The sequence below is a fragment of the Lynx rufus genome, unplaced genomic scaffold, assembly GCF_022079265.1.
Source record: "Lynx rufus isolate CCGP_SWC_20201006 ecotype Redwood Valley unplaced genomic scaffold, mLynRuf1.p SCAF_8, whole genome shotgun sequence".
NCBI lineage: Eukaryota > Metazoa > Chordata > Mammalia > Carnivora > Felidae > Lynx > Lynx rufus.
Window position 1 is genome coordinate 58,924,324 of NW_025814896.1, and position 20,153 is coordinate 58,944,476.

Here is a 20,153-nt window from a genome sequence, read left to right on the forward strand (position 1 = left end):
GGCTCCCTCTGTCCTTCCCAGAGGCACTTCAGAGCCTCCTAGTTGATCATCCTGCCTCCAGGCTCACCCCCTCCGTCACACTCCTCTCCACACCTAGTGATCATTCTACACAGTCCTTTATTAAAACCTTCCATGTCCCCTGCTGCCTGGAAAGTCCCCTATGCAAAGTCATTCTCAGCTTGGCCTCTGGCCTCATCTTTGTCCCCAGCCCCCTAGGGCATCCCTCCACTGGTGCTCCTCAGCAACACAAGACAGGTTGTCCCCAAAAAGGCCCTTATTCCTGCTCCTGCCTGTGCCTAGACTGCCAACCCCATCCGCAAACCCCCTCCCTCACCCCCCACTCCTCACACTTGCTAACTCCTAACTTGCATGTTCTAAGTCATCCCTGACACCTTCTTCCAAACAGGCCTCTCCCTTCCCTCAGCAACCCCCACCCCCACCCAGCACCCCCTTCTTTCCTTCTTCCCTATGCTGCTCTCACACTGCCAGAGCACTTACCCTGCTGTGGGGAGGGAGTCTGCATGTCTGGTGACCCATCCTTGGGGGGGTGAGCCCCTAGAGGGTAGAGGCTGCCTCCTTTATCCAAAAACCTGGCAAATACCCAGCAAACATTTATGGAGCAAATGCTGCACGCATATCGGTCATAAAGATTTGTCAGATGAATACATGCACACATTCCCTTTAGATTTTCTCTTGTCATCCTTTCCTTTCCTTGGGTCATTTTTTGAGGAGAGCACTGTAGAGATGACAAAGTCGGGGAACTCAAGCTTCCTGGGCAAAAATCTTCAACTCCTTTGAGCCGGTGTATCAGATGCCGGGGTTACATCATTTTATGGTACAAGGGAGGGGGGACTGAGGGGAAGGGGTGGGGGGAGGGGGGTGTTTTAGTCAGTGGCCCCTGTCAACCTCTCCTAGCCATTCGGGAAAGGGTCAGTGGGTGGTGGGAAACAGGATACACAGAGGTCTCCCGATGTGGAGGGCAGTTTAGGCGGCTATACCTTCCTAGGTAGATGTGTGTGCCTCTGTCTGTGCCTCCTCTCCCCCACTATGTACATGAGAACTTGAAGCTACCCTGTCAGTAATGGCCACGTGTATTGTCCTTAACAGAAGTTACTGTGTTTGTCAAAAGACTAAGAAGAAAGACATACCTTTCCAACATGGCAAAGGTAGGTTTCGGTCAACATGACAGGAGGGAACAAAGCAGTTTCTTGAAGCGAAAAGTGAAAGCTGCAAGTATCCCTTAAGAGCAGGTGGCAGTTCCCTTTGCAGGGAGGCCATGTGCATCCACTTAAAGGGCAGAAGGCAGACAGGAGGACCTTGCTGGCCACTAACTGGGAAGGCCTAGTGGGGCCAAGACTCATCTAGAAGCCCATCCCTCAGCTCCCCTCCTCAGAAAGGTTCTCCCTGCAGAAGAAAAAGCAGAACAAGCAGGTCAATGTTATAAAGTTCCAGAGGAAGACCCCATATAAGAGCAGACCAGGACCAGTTGGGTCAGAGGTGAAAGGGCATCATGGCGGACAGAGCCCTTCAGCCAGTGCGTGGCCCCAAAGACTCAGTGTGTCCGGGCTGCCAGGTCTCCCTGCTGGATTGATTGTGTAGTTTCAGTGTTAGAGGAAGGCAGACTAGGGCTGAAAGGAAGATTATATAATGCCTGTGTGCAGGCCGCTCGGGAATCTGTTCTGAAATCCTATGGACACCAGATCAGGACGGTGCTCTGTTCCAAATCAGCAGGAGCTGTGTTGGGCCTTCCACTTAACCCTCTCCATCCCTCCAGCACAAACTCTCCCTAGACTTTGCATTCCTTGGGGCTGTTTCCTGCCTACTGCTCACAGCCCATCCAGTTCTCCAGCACTTTCTCATTCCTGATTGGGTCAACGGGTGATGGCCTCACAGCAAGGCCTTCATCCCAACCCAACTCAAATGGCAAGCTTGGGTTCTGGAGCCATGCTACTCTGAATCTTATCTTTGTTAACACTATCAGTTGGGAAGGTTTACTGAACACCCCAGGTGCCCTCAGGCTCCTCCTCAGTGAGATGGAGGTGGCTCTAGAGCCTGCTCCTGAGGCTGGTGTAAGGATGACCATCCCACAGACTCCAGGAATGTAAGGGACTGGATTGGCGCCCTTGGCCAGCTGAGGAACTCAGCTCCCAGAGGCTGAATTCATGGCCCTCCCTCTGAGAGGAAAGGACAGGGACAGCTCCTGAGTCCCCGCAGCCACCCTGTGGAACCAGTCAACACTCACTCTGCAAAGCCACATTTCCCTTGCAGAAGCTCAGTCACTTACTGTGTTCCTCTCTAGAGTAGTTTAGGCTTGTGGAGTGGGGTGCCCCGAGAGCCCCGACTGCTGTGAGCAAACCACTCAATGCTTATTTTCAGAAATACAGTTCTAGAATGTGTGAAATTCAAACACGTCAGTTGTCATTTAGGATTCAGTTTTAATCCACTTCTCTTTCTCCTCAACAAAAAGTCTTGGTCATTTGGAGAGGGGGGTTAGGCAAAAGTAAAATGCCAAGGGGCACCTGGGTGGCTCAGTCGGTTGTGTCCGACTTCGGCTCAGGTCATGATCTCGCAATCAGTGAGTTCAAGCCCTGCATTGGGCTCCGTGCTGACAGCTCGGAGCCTGGAGCCTGCTTCCGATTCTGTGTCTCCCTCCCTCTCTGCTCCTCCCTCACTCAACGCTCTGTCTTTCTCTGTCTCTCAAAGATGAATAAATGTTAAAAAAAAAAAAAGTAAAAAAGTAAAATGCCAAGATTTAATGAAGTATTATGCTTCCCCATTATCTTTAGACTATGAGAATGGTATTGAAAAACAACAAGAGGGTCAATGTTTTGAAGTCGGATCTACATGCCATCATCAATCAAGGTGCTTTGGACACTTCTAAGAAAGCCCCGCCGAGTAACTCGTGCAGCACGGCTGACCTGGAGATGCACACGGAGATGCAATGTAATCTTCCTTCTGCAGCTCGCGTTACTGGAGCGCTTGGGATATATCTGGGGCTGCCCGGCCATCACTAGTTTATGAGTTCTTAATAGAGGTAGAACCTACTTTACTCTTTAGTATTATACTTTATCTGCTCGCACACCTCTTCCTGCAGGGGTGAGGAACACCCAAGGGAACACTCCTCCAGGGTCTGCCAGGCCACCAATGCTAGTACATGTTTGTTGAATGAATGAACAGATGAGTGTGGTTGTTGCCTCACAGCATCTCTTTCTGGAAATCAACCTGGAGTGTCTCCTTTGGAAGAAAAGACTTCTTCATCAATCTTGTACACGCACAGATTCGAAAGTGTCTTTTCTACCCTTGTCTGAACTGGATTGAATGACCTCCCTGCCTTGCCAGATTCTGCTGCCACTATTGTGAGCATCATCAATTATTATTTTTAACAATGTGAAATTTAGCCATGGTGCTTTTACTGTGTTTTGCTACTTTCCAAACAAGTGATAGTAAGTATGTGGATATTCCTGCCCTTTGCTATCTGTCGTAATTATTTTTTTTTAAAAATCTCCCTTCCACAAAGAGCTCGGCAAGCTGGCTGACAGCATCGTTCCATCCTGGGGAAGCAAGAGTAGTGAGAGAAGGAGCTGTCCTCGCTCAGGGGGAGAACCTGGGTGCTGTTTCAGGAGGAGAGCTGCAGAAGGTGTACGACCTCCTCCCCCAGACTGTAGGCGAATCTCTAGGCCCCTGTATGAGAGTCGCTGGGGGTGGGCCATGGGGGCCGTGCTCGGTTGGCACCCATTCCAGACACTTCACCAGGGAGGCCTGGGAAGGTCTACTAGCTTCATCCTCCACGAGCCTGACTCTGTCCTGGTACACTCAACTGTGCATAGAGCTCTGCTTCCCCAGAACCTGTGAGCTCCTTCGGATGTCAGCTGTGGCTTCTTCATCTTGCTCCACCCAGCACAGTGCTGGCACAGGGTAGCCCTTCAGTGCTTCATAACTAGATGAGTACCTGGAGTTGGCAGTGCATACATGCACTGCAAACTATCCTCGCCTCTTTCTTTAACCTTGAAGTAGGGCTGACTTTGGTAGGATTTACCAGTTATTAAAATATTTAAATAGGTCCATACTGGGCCACCTGGGTGGCTCAGTCGGTTGAGCATCCAACTTTGGCTCAGGTCATGAGCTCACAGTCTGTGAGTTCGAGCCCTGCGTTGGGCTCTGTGCTGACAGCTCAGAGCCTGGAGCCCGCTTCTGATTCTGTGTCTCCCTCTCTATCTGCCCCTCCCTTGCTTGTGCTCTATCAAAAATAAATAAACATTAAAAAAATTTTAAACAAAATAATAAATAAATAGGTCCATACTTTTTGGCTAGTAGCCCCTGCCCCTGTTGCCTGGCCATCCCAAATCCCAGCTCCTCCCTAGGATCTCCCTTTCCAACCAAACCAGCAATGAAAAGGTGAATACCTAACCCAGCAAGCTTCAGAGATATGGACAAGCAGTCCTCATTAGTAGGAGCCCAAAAGGCCTCCGTCCCAGGCTACTGGCTCTCCCCAAAGCTCCAGGTGCTTGCCCAAACCCTGCTTTTGCTCCCGCTGGAGCCCAGGGAACCCCAGGAAGGCATGAGGCCTCTCTCCCAGATGCCTGCCCAGTCCTCCTGTGTTCCTGCTGGCATTCTTGTGGACGGAAGAACTTCCAAGAGGGCACAGAGCCAGCAGGGAAGCAGTATGCTGGTAGCCACTGCTGACACCTAGCAGGCAAATGCTTGAGGTGTACCTCAAAGATCTGCCAGATGAACCCTGGCCAAGCCTCAGTCAGGGCCATGGCAACCTACTCGGTTTTCTAAACTCTGCTGGGTCCATGGCTGCATTCAAAAAGGCGAGAGAGCCAAAGGCTGTTCTTTGCTAAGTGCTGCCTGTGCAGATGCAGGAGCCAAGTCCCAACGTCACATGTGCTGGGGCTCCACCCTTCAGGTCTGTACTAACTGAGTTTATAACCCCAGGCAAGGCACATCCCTCATCAGCTTTGATGTCCACCATCAGTTTCGAGGACATTAATAAACTACCCCTTTGTGAACATGGCAAGGATAGGTGAGGTCATGTCTGTATCATGCAATGAGCTCATTTCTAGCTGGGTTCTGTATAATTACAAGGTGTAGTTATTATTTCAAAATATTTTTTCCATTTCAACAAGTGACAGAGGCGGTTCCTAAGAGGCAAGACCACATAACTCCGAACTAGTTGACCGCAGAGGTGACAAATCCGGCTTTAGAATTCATGCTTTGTGTTCAGAAGGGGTGTGAGGCCCCAGGGAGTTCCTTTAAACTACTGTTCCAGTGTCGTCCCCTAGGTTACCTCGTACACAAATACTTACAGTAAAATCCTGCTACTTGGCTCACAATCTTTTTGTTTCTTTTGTCTATAGGTTTAAGCAGTTTGATTTCTTTGCTGGGGACATCCACAGACCTCAGTGTATTCCTGAATTGTCTGTCTTCAAATCTCCAAGCATTTGTCTTCCAGGTACAAAACCATATTTTTAAAATTTTTTGAATTTACATCCAAGTTAGTTAGCATATAGTGCAATAATGAGTTCAGGAGGAGATTCCGGTGATTCATCCCCTATGTATAACCCCCAGTGCTCATCCCAACAAGTGTCTTCCTTAATGTCCCTTACCCATTTAGCCCATTCCTCCACCCACCACCCCTCCAGGAACCCATAGTTTGTTCTCTATATTTAAAAATCTCTTATGTTTTGTCCCCCTCCCTGTTTTTTATTATTTTTGCTTCCCTTCCCTTATGTTCATCAGTTTTGTACCATGATATTTTTTTAAAGGGAAGAAGGGGTTGTTGATCATTCCAGCTACATTTTAGCACCAGTGCCCGTGACCCGATGAAATGAAAGAGTTTTCTCTGGCCAGAAATGTGTCATTGCTGGTGCGGGTGTTAAAGATAGGGAAGTGGTGTCTCACTCCTGTAGCAAGGCAGGAATCAGAGGCTGGCACATGCAGGTGTGTGTTTGTGGGTAAGCATGTGCTCTTGGGTGAGCACATGTGGGCTCAGGTGTGTGTGCAGGTGAGAATGTATATGCAGATGAGTGGGGGTGGGTGAGCATGTGTGTGTGAGTGACCACTAGTGAGTGTGTGTGCAAGTGAGCATGTGGGGGAGGCATGCGTATGCAGGTGAGTGTGTGTGTGTGTGTGTGTGTGTGCGCGCAGGTGAGCTTGGATGAGTGTATGTGTGCACCAAGCAGAAGTGTCTAGGAGGAGGGGCAATTTTGTCTGTTTGGGGAGAATGGCACTTTTCTGGGTACTTTGCAGAACCATCCCAATAAAGCATCAGGCTTGATTTCACAAAATCAAAGACGAATTGTTTTCGATATGGATGGGTTTCGTCCTTCCGGTCGACTTGAAACTTGGGTGTTCCTTGAACAGGGAGGGTTCTTTGCTTAATTGTCATCATCCTCTGCTTCCACAGCCACACTGTAAGAGCTGAGAATGCTGTCCAAGAAAGCTACAGCACCCTTGTCCTAGTGGCCCATGGTGGGTGGGGCATTGTCCTCTGAAGTCTGAGGCCATCAGGAAAGGCTTTGATGAGGGAGGTGGGGTTTAAACTGGGGTGTGGAAGGTGAATAGGATTAAAACAAGCTAAGGGAGCAATGTCCCCATGAGAGACCTGAGCAGAATGAGCATATGGAAAAAGGAGGATCTGTCTAGGGAAGAAGAAGCAGACATCTCTGGAGGAGACTTAGAGGGCCTGTACCGTGAACATGACTTTGGGCTTTCTCTGTTTAAACTTCTCGTCACATTTCTTTCTCTCCTCTTTCCTGCCCTGCCTGTTCTTGTCCGTATGCCTGTCCTCCCCATCAAAGAGAAAGGGCACAGACAATACCTGAGACAAAGACTGCAGGCAGCACTGGGATCGCACACCTCATAGAGATGAACCAGAAAACTTTCCAGGAAAGAACTTGAAGGTCATTCCCAACCTTTGGCAGGTGTCTGTTTCCGTTCTTTGCTTCTGGGTGATAATCATTCCAGATTCTGTATGGCTTTTATCCCTCCCCGTCGGTCTTTGGCAAAGCTTATTTATAACCGTGGTAAACATGTTTAGGGCTATGATGCTGTGGAGACATTTATTCACATGAAAGCTTCACCCACAGAAGCTTTCAAGCCTCTGTTCCTTGTTTTGGGTATTCACTCCACCTCTGACTTTAACCAAGATGAGCCCTCTGCTACCAGTAATACCAGACCTGCCTTGGAGCAGCCGGAGGGGCTCATCTTATTTTAGACCATGTAACATGTTGTATTTCCCAAGACTCCACCACCCTATCTTCAGCCTTCACCAATGAAGCATGTTAGAAAAATGGTGTTTTTGTAACTGCGTGCCTTTGAAGGGCTTGTTTTTGTAAAGCAGCTTGGCTGATAAAAAGCAGTGTATTGTCAATAAAATACTCAGACTGTTAAAATGTAAGCCCTTGGGCATGTGGGAGATGACTAATGGCTTCCGTGGCTAGCATCTGGCAGCTCGCTAGCAGAGGGAGATGTTCAGCTGCGTCACGTGTTCGTTCTCCCCGTTCTTGTGCAGTTGGGGCCCAGGAGCAATTTCTGAACACGGGAACCTGAGGTGCCACGTGGGTGGCGAGCGGAGGAATATTCCATACTGTTGAGGGTTTATGTCTAAACGTCTAAGAAGAGAGCTGGTCGCCCGCAGCTACTTCTCTTGATGCTCTAAAAAAGTATCCTTGTGTCTGTGAAGCAGGGCTTCTCCCAGGAGCCCCATTTAGATGATCAGAAAGACTGGGGGGGGGGTGCCAGAAGCCACGGGGGGAGCGGGGTTCATGTGTTCCCAGAGCCCAAGGCACTCCCAGTGAAGGCAAAGGAAGGAGAGAAGCAGTGATGAGAAAGGGGATTCCTTCATTCCTAGACAGTCTCAACATCTCCTCCTCAGAGACATGTGGCTAAGCCAGTGGGTGGTCCACATATACAATGAGGCTTAGGAGGCTTTGGGGCATTCATTCCAACATTTGCATGCGAGATTCATATGATCCCATGGGTTTGTAATTCATTGCAAGCGCGGCCCAAGGCAGCTCCCAGTCTGGTTAGTTTCTCAGCCTGCACACAGACAGGCATCTCACCCACACCCAGTTAAGTGCTATGCAGGCCGTCTGCTGGCCTCGGCTCTGTTGGCCCCACGGGTGGGACCTGCCAGTCCTCAGATCATTCACGTGACGCAGTGGCCAGCTTTGTGCTTTCCAAAATCAGTGCCATTACTTTCATTATTATGGGATTCTGTGCGACTTTTTCACGCGAACGGCCTTGGCAAGGATAAAACAGCCACCGTCTCTCTCAATGGCTACCGCCAGGTGGGCTTCAGTGAGGCTGCCCTGCAGGATTTCCCTGTTGCGCTTCACAAATGACTTCTTTCATGGGGTTAAAACAAAAAATGTAGGCCAATCTCCCACCTCTTTCCTTCTCTCCACCAACTTCAAAGGGTTCTTCTCTGGAATCATCTCCACAGGAGATGCCACAAAACCAGATATAGGCCAGTGTGCCTCTGCCTCTCTGCCCACCTCATCATTTCCTCTTCCTCTTCTCCTTGGGCCACTTGGGAAAGTCTGCGCATGACACCTATGCGCATTTGAAAACATGATCTTGATTTTGTCATAAACCCCAGCATTTTTTTCCTCATAAAAATGTAATAGCCAAGCAGAAACAAAGAAGAATTTATCAAATTGGCCGCCAGCTTCCAGCTGAGATGGAATTTCCTTCTTACCACTGTGAGCAAAGCCATGACCCTCTGCCACAGAGATAGTTTTGGTAAGTCAGAGACTACAAAACATTTTGTATCCTACCCTTTAAAAATGTTATCATAGGGGCACCTGGGTGGCTCGGTCGGTTAAATGTCCAGCTTTGGCTCACGTCATGATCTCATGGCTGGTGGGTTCGAGCCCCGCATTGGGCTCTGTGCTGACAGCTCAGAGACTGATGCCTGTTTCAGATTCTGTATCTCCCTCTCTCTCTGCCCCTCCCCACTCACACTCTGTCTCTCTGTCTCTTAAAAATAAATAAACATTAAAAAAATTTTTAATGTCATCATAGCATAAGTATTCTCCGTGTTCTACATAGAATCCAGTCATCTCCCTTTCACCTTTTAAAGCAAAATACAACATAGACACAGAAAGTCATACAAAGCCATAACAATCATTTTTTTTTAATGGCAACATGATACATGCTTCCCTTTCCCATTCCATCATGGTTGGATGTCTTAGAAGCTTCCCCAGGTTTTTATTTGTTTGTTTGTTTGTTTGTCTGTTTGTTTTAAGTAGGTTTCAAGCTGAACACAGCCCAACACGGGACTTCAACTCGACCCTTAGATCAATAGTCGGATGCTTAACCAACTAAGCCACCCAGGTGCCCCACCTTTGTTTTTGAATTGTGTTCTTGGGACATGTTAAAGAAAGCACCCAGGAAGCCAACTAAGATAGAAAAAAAAGTGGGTTCTTTGGGGTGCCCATATTTAAATTTTATAAATAACAGTTGATAAAGTCATCCTTGTACGCAGATAGTAGAAAGAGTGAAATAGCATCCATTGCAAACTTTCTGGTCAAATGCGTGGTCTTTCTCTGTCAGAGAAGCTCACGTCTGTCACATCTGTGGCAAAGATGGTGTGTAAGAGAGCTGTAGGAAGGGAATTTCACCCCTGAGCCCTCCAGCCTCATGGAAAGAATCACTCACTCCAACGGCTATTTATTGTGTCCCTACAAAGTCGCAAGCGCCTTCCTGGGCACTGAGCATACAGTAGTGGAAAGACAAAGTCTCCACCCCTGTGATCTTGCACACTAATCAGGGTGAGGAATCCCTGCTCCAGAGATGTCCTCACAGCGAGCAGGTGGAACAAGGAAAAGGAGATAAGCCCTATGGTAGACCAGTTTTGCCAACACTCTGGAAGGTGGCTGCTGTGAGTTGCCATGGAGATGACACCCATTGGTAATGAGATTTCCCCTTTAATGAAGTCCAAATGACTCTGCTTTATGCTAATGCTCTCCCAGCACAAAGTGATGGCGCAGGGCTCACATGTAGTCATGGAAAGAAACCCAGCCCTGAAGCTGTCGTCCCCTCCCCCAATACACTTTCTTTGGATCCCTGTATGAAGCCCAAGAAAGTATTTACACCAGTTTTTCCTCTTCACATGGTTAAGTGGGCCAGAGGGAGGTCAGGCTCATTCAAGACCCTGTCAAGCCATCCCATCTCACCCAGATCTATCAAGGAAAAACAAACATTGTATAAGGCTTTGATATGGACAGAAGTTTGCTTGAAATGGATAAAAGGCATTGAAACAGGCAAAAGGTTCAGCACACTGGCCTGAGTTATCTCTGTCTTTCATTGTGTTTGAGTTATTTTACAACTCTAAATTGTGTCCAACTGATGATAATGCAAATGATCCTCCTTCAGGGAAATGCAAACTAGCTGTGTCAGGTGGATGCCATTGATTACTGTCCTGAGGACAGGTCTGTTGAATTTGTGTAAATTCTTCTCTGTCTATATATGGTCAATGCTTTGAATTCTCTTTTGAACCAGTTGCAATATTTTACTAACTTCCTCTTTAATAAATGACACATGAGTTCTTTGACACCCATTCATTTTATATCTGTATAGTCAAGGTTTTACCTTCATTAAAAAAGTGTCTTTTAATGATAGCAATAAGCCAGATCCCCCTCCCCCACACCCCACCCCAGCCCCGCTTTTCAGCCTAATGTTAATTATCTTTTTCTTTTCTGGAAAACCAAAGGCCTTGGGATTTGGAGCGTTTCGCTGAGTCACATGCCCTCCTGTCTCCCCTACCAGTCTCGCTGAGGGCACCCCTTGCAGGCCCACGTGAGAGAATGCCAGCCAGCTTCCCTCCCCCACTTCCCTCACCACAAGATGCAGCCACACAGACTGCAACAGGGGAAAGGCATAGCTACGTGTCCAGCTCTTTCCAGCCTCCTAAGGGCAGCTGGCTCCCTTCTGCACTATACCTCTGCATCTCCCAGCCTGTCCCTTATTGCCCAGCCTCATGTGCCAACCATGGGAGGCCAAGGGGGCACATTCACCAGCTCTGGGAGCGGCATCTCTTTCTCTGTGGGATTTGTTTTTCTCCCACCTCACACCAGATGGGTTTTAAGTTCCCCTTCATGGCTCAGGCTATGTAACTGTCTGTGCTTTCTGTCCAAAAGCCTCCTTGACTGGGATTCATGGGTATGGAATGCCCGCCTAGGACCCCTGAGGATCTGCTATAGGAGTGGGAAGGTCCCAGTACACAGGAGTTGAAAGCCCCAGAAAAGTTGGTATTTCCACAGTGATCTGTTTATTTGTCCATCTGTCTATATCTAATTATTCATTTGGTCTTGTTATTTCAATGTAGGCTCCTGGCATCTGTTTCATTTGCTGCTTCTAGAATATGTGATTCATATACTTCAGTCATGCATAGAAGAGGAAGAGGACGACGATGATGTGGGAAATCTCAAGGAAATGCTACCAGATGACCAGTCTCTTGTCCAGCCAGACCAGGCAACCTTCCACCCTCCAGATTCTTCACCAGCCCTGGCATATGACAGCCCACATATGGATCCACATCGGGTGATGCTGAAACACATAGGCCAGAGCCGATGTCCTGTGGGTGTGAACAGTGTGTTTCTCAGGGTCCTGGGCTTCCTGGTGGACACTGACACGGGTGATAAGGTACAGACACAGGGGCAGGCTTGGCAAGGGAAGTAAGAACTATCACATGGTTAGGAAATCCACGAAGATCATTCTGTCCAAATAATGATACATGATTCTAGACTCATCTTTGCTTCAGGAGATTTTTGCCAGGGGTGATGATAGTAGCTTATCTGTTAATCACTGGTCAGCAAACGTTCATGGTGTATAGATTATGTACCAGGCACACTTAGAGCTGTGGAATATTTGGATGGCCTGGGTCTTGCCTTGCCAGAGTTTGCCAGGCATGCTTATGATGAAATTTGGAAGAAAGAATTCCTGAGATGTTTTTGGTGCAAAAAGGTGATTTTATTATAGCATGGGACAGGACCCGTGGGCAGAAAGAACTGCACTGAGATTGTGAGGAGTGACTGATTATATACTTTTTGATTAGTGGGGGTTAGGGATAGCATAAGTCTCAGGAATTTTGAAGCAAGGCTTTCAGGACCTTGAGGGGCTAGCTACTGTTAAGATAAGGTTTAGTCTGTAATAAAACATAAACGTTAATGTGCTAAGGCAGCCATGACTTCCTTGAGGAAGGTCACACTCCGCATGTTTCAGGTGTCTGTCCGTGGGCTGCAAGCTGTGAGATTTAGTTTAAGCTACATTTCTCTTGACTTTGTTTTCCTCAGTAGTTAGGCTAACTGAGCTAACTAAACTAAGAGGTAACCCCTGAAAACACCTCTGCCATTTGGGATTTTGAAAAGATGGAATTGGGGTACATCTTGAAAGATATAAAAATAAGAATTGCTATTTCCACCTACTATACAACTTTTCTATACATTATCTCCAAGCCATACAGCCCTGCAGAGTATCTGCCCTTATCATTTCTATGCCATGGCTGAGGGAACTGAGGCTCAGAGAAGCTAAGTGACTTGCAGGAAGTCACACAGCAAGTAAATAGTGGAATGGAGATTGGAACCCTGGCCTGCCTGATCTCTAGTCCATTCTTCTCCCACAACACAAGATCAGAGGAGGGTGGTCCATGCCCGAAGGAGAATAGGACACAGGTTGCAGAGTTCAGAGAGGGGACCTTGAGTGCCAGAAAGAGGAGCCAGACTGCTGGAGCAAGCAATTGAAACTCCTCCGTTGCCTGGGGAAGTGGAGGGTGCCTGGTGTAAAAAATTGTCTTAGGACTAATTTCTAAACCTTCTATACACATGTTTGGAAGTTTAGCCACTTTACATAGTATTTCTTTTGCACCCGCAAGTTCCCTCCCCTTTTGAGAAGATGAGGAGTTGAGCTGAGTAGGAGATCCAGGCAGGGTCATTGCCCTTCACCTGAGTTAACAGTGGTCTTGACCATGGGAATGAGTCACAGCCTGAAACTGTTCAATGCCCTACAGTCCTCACAATAACCAGAACCTCACAGGGACCTTTCCTTCCTGAATAAACCCTCATTCCAAGTACCCCAGAGTGCAGAGAACCCTGTTATTAAGCACTACTTGGACAGAACACCGTACTAGACAAAAATAATATGAGCCAGAGTGAAAGAAATGCGTGTCAGGTTTACACATTCTCTGGTTTTGGTCTTTGTTTTCTTGTCTTGCAATAGTTATGTTCATATATCTAGCTACCTTTGATGCTGTTGGTGGAGTAGGTTCAGACATGTATCTATAAATAAGAAACTCACCTCCTCTGTGAGTGTGTATCTGAAGCAGACATGACAGACAGGCATGAAATAGTGACATACTGGCCTCAAATCAGGGACCCAATGGTGGGGGCAAGGAGAGCTGGGCCCTGTTAGGAGAGGAGCAGCTGGGGACAGTTAGGGCATCACTCACAAGCTGGTATTTCAGGGCTGCTGGCAGAGAGAAGGCCCAGTTAGATCTGAAGAAGGAACCAGGTGGCCAGGCTGTGCCCAGGAAAATGTCTCTCCCTGCACCCTTGACCCTCTGGACGAAATGTCCTGTCCTGGCAGCAGGGCCCTGCAAGGGCTGGCCAGTGGGAAACTCACCTGAGTACACTCTGGAACATTGTATGGAGTCCTAACAGGACAAGGAATTGTGCTGGACATTCAGCTCCAAGTGTGCACATCTCCACTCACTGGCTGGGGAGAGAGCTAGGACTGTAGACAATTTGACATGCCCCTTAGTCACCAGGGTAACCAGGAGTAAACTTTGTGTTGGGCATGTAAATGCATCGTTTCAACAACACAATGAGATGTACCATCATTGTTCCCGGTTCACAGATAGCATAACTGAGGCTCATGAAGGGTTGAGTAATGTTCCCAAGGTCACCTCACTAGTAACTGACAGAACAGAGATTCAAACCTTCGTAGATCTCCTTGCAAAACTGTCCCTTCCTAGCACCCTCTCTCTTCCCAGAAGGTGCTGCCATGTGCTCTAATTCCAAAAGCAGTGATGGGAATAAATTAGAAATACCTTCAAGTCTGATGATTTGGGAACAAAAGTGGGCAGTCTAGTACATAACTTCCTAGATGAGATTCAAATTCCCTGTCTTCCACTTCTTTTTTTAAATTTTTTTTTTTTCAACGCTTATTTATTTTTGGGACAGAGAGAGACAGAGCATGAACGGGGGAGGGGCAGAGAGAGAGGGAGACAGAATCGGAAACAGGCTCCAGGCTCTGAGCCATCAGCCCAGAGCCCGACGCGGGGCTCGAACTCACAGACCGCGAGATCGTGACCTGGCTGAAGTCGGACGCTTAACCGACTGCGCCACCCAGGCGCCCCCCTGTCTTCCACTTCTTAGCTGAGAATCTTGGGCAAATTGCTTAATTTATCTGTACCTCAGTCTCTTTATCTACAAAATAAGAATAATACTATCTAATTCCATAGGGCAGTTATGAAGCTTAAATAAGTCAATCATTGTAAGATTCTTGGAACATAAGTACCCATAACCATTAGTCATCATTATTAATTCTCCAATGAAACCTCCTAACCTGAGCACCTTTCACCACACCCCACCCAATCCCCTAGCAATTCTGAAGTTCATTGCAGTGGGGTTTGACCTATATTTAATTGGTGGAAACAATAGAGAAAGACATTAACTACTTAATTGAACTACATAATAAAGCAATACAGGCAGATGAATGTCAGATAATCCAAGGTAATATGCATTAGAGATTAATTAAACCTGCCTCTGTTTGTGCATGCTTGCTGAATTAGCTATAATGACTTAAACACTCTAACACCAAAAAGTTACGCTCATCTAATTTTTATTGCATTCATTATTCGGCATTTGCACTCATCATCAACAAAAAAGCACACCCTCTGTGTCCCATCTGCATTCATCTGCCACGAGTTAACACCCCATTCAGCTGCACATCTGTGGCAGCCTCGTTCTTGGAACAATTTAGTGCCGCCCTGCACCTATGATAACAACCGAAGTCAGCATTCTGGACTGCCATATCCATCTGCCACTCTTCCACATTCTAGCAATGTTCAAAATAGGAAGGTGCCAAGGAATGTTTAAGAATAAAGTGAAAAAATCACACTGATATTAAATAAGAAATATTCTTTTTAAAAACATACTACACAGTTTTCACTTTAGGGCATGCACTCAAGGATTAAAACATGGCAAAAATATTTAAAAACAAGCAACTCTTTAGCTCTAGGACAGAGGTAAAGACAATTTTTTTGAGAGAGAAGAAACACATCTTCTGGTTGGGTGGTGATGGTTATTGTCAAATTTAGGGAGGAAGAGTATGAAATACTTTCACTAACCTTGCATTTGAAGTTGTCGTGTACCCATCTTTGTCAAAATATGTTGACTTATGGGGGGTGGGGGGTTATCGATAAAACAGGGCCAAGAAAATACTTCTCTGTCAGTCTGAAAGTCATCATGTCCAAGGATTTGCTCATCTCCCAAGTACCATTGGAGCTAAGGGAAGGAAGGCATATTATCCCTGTTTCTCTGATAGGAAGACGTGCTAAGTGAAGTTAGATGTGTTAGCTGAGAGCAGGTGCTTAAGCTAACATCAGAATCTGTCAATCTCCCAAATCTCTTACTACCCAGCTGAGTGTTAAATTAACCAATGACTATTTTCATGGTCCTCCCACCCCTACCTTCCTTATCTACTGGCATGCTTGATGGATGGTGGAGGAAGGGTCTGTGTGGGAATTTGAGCCAAGAATACAGGGATTGGTCTCCAACTGGAAGGCAGCCAAAGTGATGAGCATTACAGCCACATGGAGCCCCACGGACATTTCATACGTTTCTTCATGATTTTCACACCAGATCCACACTCTCCCATGTCCTTAATGGAAGTGTGCTGGCTTTATCTCAAGTGGTCACAAACAACCGCAGGCCCATTCCTTTTCCTAAAGACAGCCCACCTGCCTCACCCTCCATGGCCCCTCTCTCTTGTACCATCCGGGGGTTGAGATTCTCTCCCTGCAGTCCTCAGGCCTTGAGCATTCCTCAGAGAAATTGGGATCTCCAGTAGTAGGAGTAAATAAATGCAGAAGCTTCTGGTTAGGTCCGTGAGGGCATGGTGGAAGAATTCAAATGGTGGGTCCTGCAACAGGAAATCATACAATTTCTCTTTTTATCTTTTCCTTGTGACTGTTTCCCCCTTGCAGCTCATCCAGGTATTGTTGGAGGACAAGGCCACCGAAAGCACCTTCAAACTCAGCCTTCCTGTGGGACAAGAGGCCCTGGTAACTCTAAAAGATGGACAAAAATTTGTAATTCATGTATCAGATGTACCCCAAAGCTCTGAAAATATTTTTTTCAGGGAAAGCAACGCTAATATATAAGATCATTTCTTAGAATAGGACATGAGAAAACATAGATTTTCACTCTTAAAAATATATTAAGTGCTAAAGCTTTTGTATTGATGAGAAAGAAGATTTTATGTACATAATAGAGGTAGCATTGTCTATTTTGTGTTTATATGTATTTCAAGCAGTTAGTTTAGGTGAATCATATAAACTGATTTGGAGAATGTTTTTTGCTTCTGTTGCTTTTCTTCAGGGCTTTTCAAGTGTTTTTACCAGGGACTTAATAGAAGAGAAGTTTGAGAAATCTTGTGAGTAGAGAAATGGATAGATCTCTAGCGAGAGATAAAATTTGAATACAAACAGGTACAACCAGTAAAAGGCCAATGGTAACATTTTTCTTCCCCTTGGCAGGGCCCCGATTGAAATAGAATTTGTGGAAAGATCTCCTCAGGCAGTAAGAAACAGACAAAATGCAATTTGATACCAACCGTTAGGCTTACTTATTGGTCCATTAAGAACATTCTTGAAGTGAGGTCAAATTTTGAACCCAACAATGTCTGCAACAAATGGTGATGCCCTCCTTTGAGTCACTTTTTATTGCTCTTTGTTGCAAAATCCTGAGAAATGTTGAAACTAAGAATAGATCATTCACTGCTAAGCCAGATCAATTTTTATGTAACTGATTATAACATTTAAAAGGAATTTAGCAATTCATGCTTAACATGACTTCTGGTATAAGAGGAAATAATAGAGAATATTTTATTGATCTCATGTTATATAAGAAATGAATTAAATTTCCCTAAATGCTTGGAAATTTTAAAGAAACACGAACTGTGTCACTAGATTTGTTAAGAATTATGCATCTTTATAGTTAAAGAAGCAATCATTATTTCAGGGCCCTTTACTACTACATTTAATATGTTATCTCATTAGTTAAGCTCTCTGGGAGTAATAGTTTATCAAAGAATTACTCAGGGATATTCCTTTACTCACTGTTCAGTGACCTTGCATATCATTCATTTGCTCACATGTAAGTGGACAGATGGGAGACAAGAAACAAAGGTAGCAACAAGATGTACCAGATTGGGAATAGTGAATTTTATTTGCATATTTTGAGGTAAACTGATTAGCTGAGAGCTAGCAGAGGATATTCAGTCCTTGAAAAAGCTAACCATGTTCATCAAAGGCAACAATCTGAATTGCTTATCTCTAGGGTCAGAAGTTAGGTTAGGGGATGAGGGTGGGTAGTAAGAAACAGGAGAGGAAGAGGCTTCTGGGACCCCTGATAGTGTTCCAATCTGCCGTTCAAGTGTGTCCACCTTGTGAAAATGTGTCACAGAGCTTATGACTTGATTTGATTAATTTTCTGCTTTATGCTATGTATGAAAGTGTATTTTTTTAAGTTTATTTTATTTTGAGAGAGAGAGAGAGCACGAGTGCAGAAGGGGCAGAGAGAGAGGGAGAGAGAGAATCCCAAGGTGACAGACCCTGCGCTGATAGCACAGAACCTGATGGGACTCAGTGTCACCAACCATGAGCTCATGACCTGAGCTGAAACCAAGAGTCAGACACTTAACCGACTGAGCCACCCAGGCACCGTGAACATGTGTTTTTAAAATAGAAGGTATTGCATATACACTGGGTATTGCATTAGAGGCTCCTGGTGGGGGAATGGCTAAGAAGCTCGTGGAAGGATTTCAGGAGAAAGTGAGCCAGCTTGGAAAGCCACCAGGTTCAACGAACACTGATGTGAAAATGGAACCACACCTGCCATGTACGTCTTTGTTTTTCCCTCTCAATCCACCTCACTGACAACCTGAGGCAAGAGGCCAAGCAAGAAGAGAGAATCTCTCCACATCCACCTCCCTCACCCCAGGCCTCAAGACCCAATACAGTTCTCAGCCAGGACAGAGGAGAAGCTTTCATCCTTAATAAAGTTTGACATTTTGATTATTACACTGGATTAGACATTTTAATTACTCATCAGAGATGGTTCTTGTTTCGTTCACGGCAAATTATGCTCAGAGACTGAAATTGTCTTTGCCAGTAATTTATTTAACAAAAGTTCACTGGGGGAATTATAATTTATAATAATAATATGTCACAAGCCAGTAGCATACAGGATAATGTCTCTTCATGAGCCAATAAGGAAATAATATAGTCCAAACCAGTGATAGATTAATTACACTACTGTTCTAGGCAAAGGGGAGATGAAAGAAAAAAAAGACCAAATTTAATTGAGGTGTACCTTTCTGCAAGTTGGTTCTCAGAAAAGTTGGCTTAGCCAACCAAGAGCTGACGTTCAGCTGCCAGCACAGATTGCTAGAGCACAATGCTAGCAGAGCGAAGAGGCCCGTGTTTATGGGCAAGAAGATCTCTTTCATGGGTCCGCTGCATGGTTTACACCACTGCCAGCAAGGAGTGTAGCCTTCATCGTGGCAGGAGCTAATGTCTCAAGGTCTTCAGAGAGCTATTGAGATCAGCCAAGAGTAGCCTTGCTCAGACGGAACACTCTTGGTGAGTCTTCACAAATTCTTGGTATTAAGGGTTTCCTCTCTGTAGGCACTCAGTAGCACAGCTTGGGTGACATCATTCTGACATGGCCTCCCCAAATGTAAATCACCCTCAGATCAAGACAACTTCACTTAAACCGTAAAGAAGTGGACTTGAAATCATAACAATACACAACGGTTGCTATGACTGAAAGCAACTGGTGGTCTGTTATCTGAACGCGAACACGAGTGTAAATAGCCACTGCCTCTAGCCCCTTCCCCAAACCAGGGTTTTTATCCAAGAGCCAGAAATAATTCATAGATCAAGTGGCAAAGGTTGTTCTCTGCTTGCGCCATCTATCGCTTCACAATTTCGGCATGACAAACTAATCCTTAATGGCTTAAAACAGCCACAATGGATTTATTATTCCTTACCAGTCACCAGGTTGCTTGGACGGTTACCCTGATCTGGGCTGGACTTCATGAACCTCAGCTGGGCTCACTCAGCCATCATGTTTTCTGAAACAGTAATTTGAAGTAGAAATAATAATGAGACCCTGTACAAACCAATCTTCCCAGGGCACATCGCTGTTGTCAATATGGTACTTACAGAAAGACAAGCACATCAAATAGCACATGGATCTTGGAACGTTAAATTTGCACTCACGATGATGTTAAATCGGAAACCCACGAACAATCTGGTAGCAGACAGATCTTGCAAACACAGAAGTTTGATCTAAAATGTATAGCAATGTGTTCTCAAATATTTGTCATATATATTCTTTTACCAGGAACTCTTTAAGCATTGGGGATCATCAGTGAACTAAACAGGCAAATCCCTGCTCCTCAGGAGTTTGTAATCCTGGTAGAAGACCCACACCAAACTAAGTAACAAATAAAAGCCAGGTATCTTAGGCAGTGATTCCTAAGTATAATAGTAAAAATAACCCCCAATAAAGAAAATCATGATGGGGAGGCAGGTGTTACTTCATGCAGTGTTCTCAAGCCAAGGTCTCTTTCACAAGGTGTAATCTGAAAAGAGATCTGAAGAAAGTAGGAAAAAAGAAATTGAGAGAGCCTCCCAGAAAGGTGGGAAGTTGAGTAGCACTACCAGGCAGCCCCAGCAGCCTCTTGAAGTTAATGGCCATGAATTTTAAATTATTAAGGGATTTAAAATCACAATTGGTTTCCAGAAATTTGGCAAGCCAGTTTATTTGAACTAATTCATCAGGTGAAAACAACTGTATGTGTTGGAAAAAATATAAAATGTCTTCTTAAAAGCATCAAAAAGATAAAAACAAATCTCT

General features: G+C 45.7%; 1 protein-coding gene across 1 annotated transcript in view; it reads left to right on the forward strand.

Moving 5' to 3' along the window:
• The window catches only part of RFX8 (regulatory factor X8), a 56,658-nt gene extending 40,018 nt beyond the window's left edge, over nt 1-16,640 (forward strand). The window contains exons 6-11 of the mRNA XM_047069244.1: nt 1,108-1,166; nt 2,787-2,943; nt 5,361-5,455; nt 8,634-8,748; nt 11,336-11,652; nt 16,214-16,640. Coding sequence (XP_046925200.1) covers nt 1,108-1,166; nt 2,787-2,943; nt 5,361-5,455; nt 8,634-8,748; nt 11,336-11,652; nt 16,214-16,390 — 920 coding nt within the window. The 3' untranslated portion in view covers nt 16,391-16,640. The remainder of the gene's footprint in view (nt 1-1,107; nt 1,167-2,786; nt 2,944-5,360; nt 5,456-8,633; nt 8,749-11,335; nt 11,653-16,213) is intronic.
• Nucleotides 16,641-20,153: the final 3,513 nt, after the last annotated feature.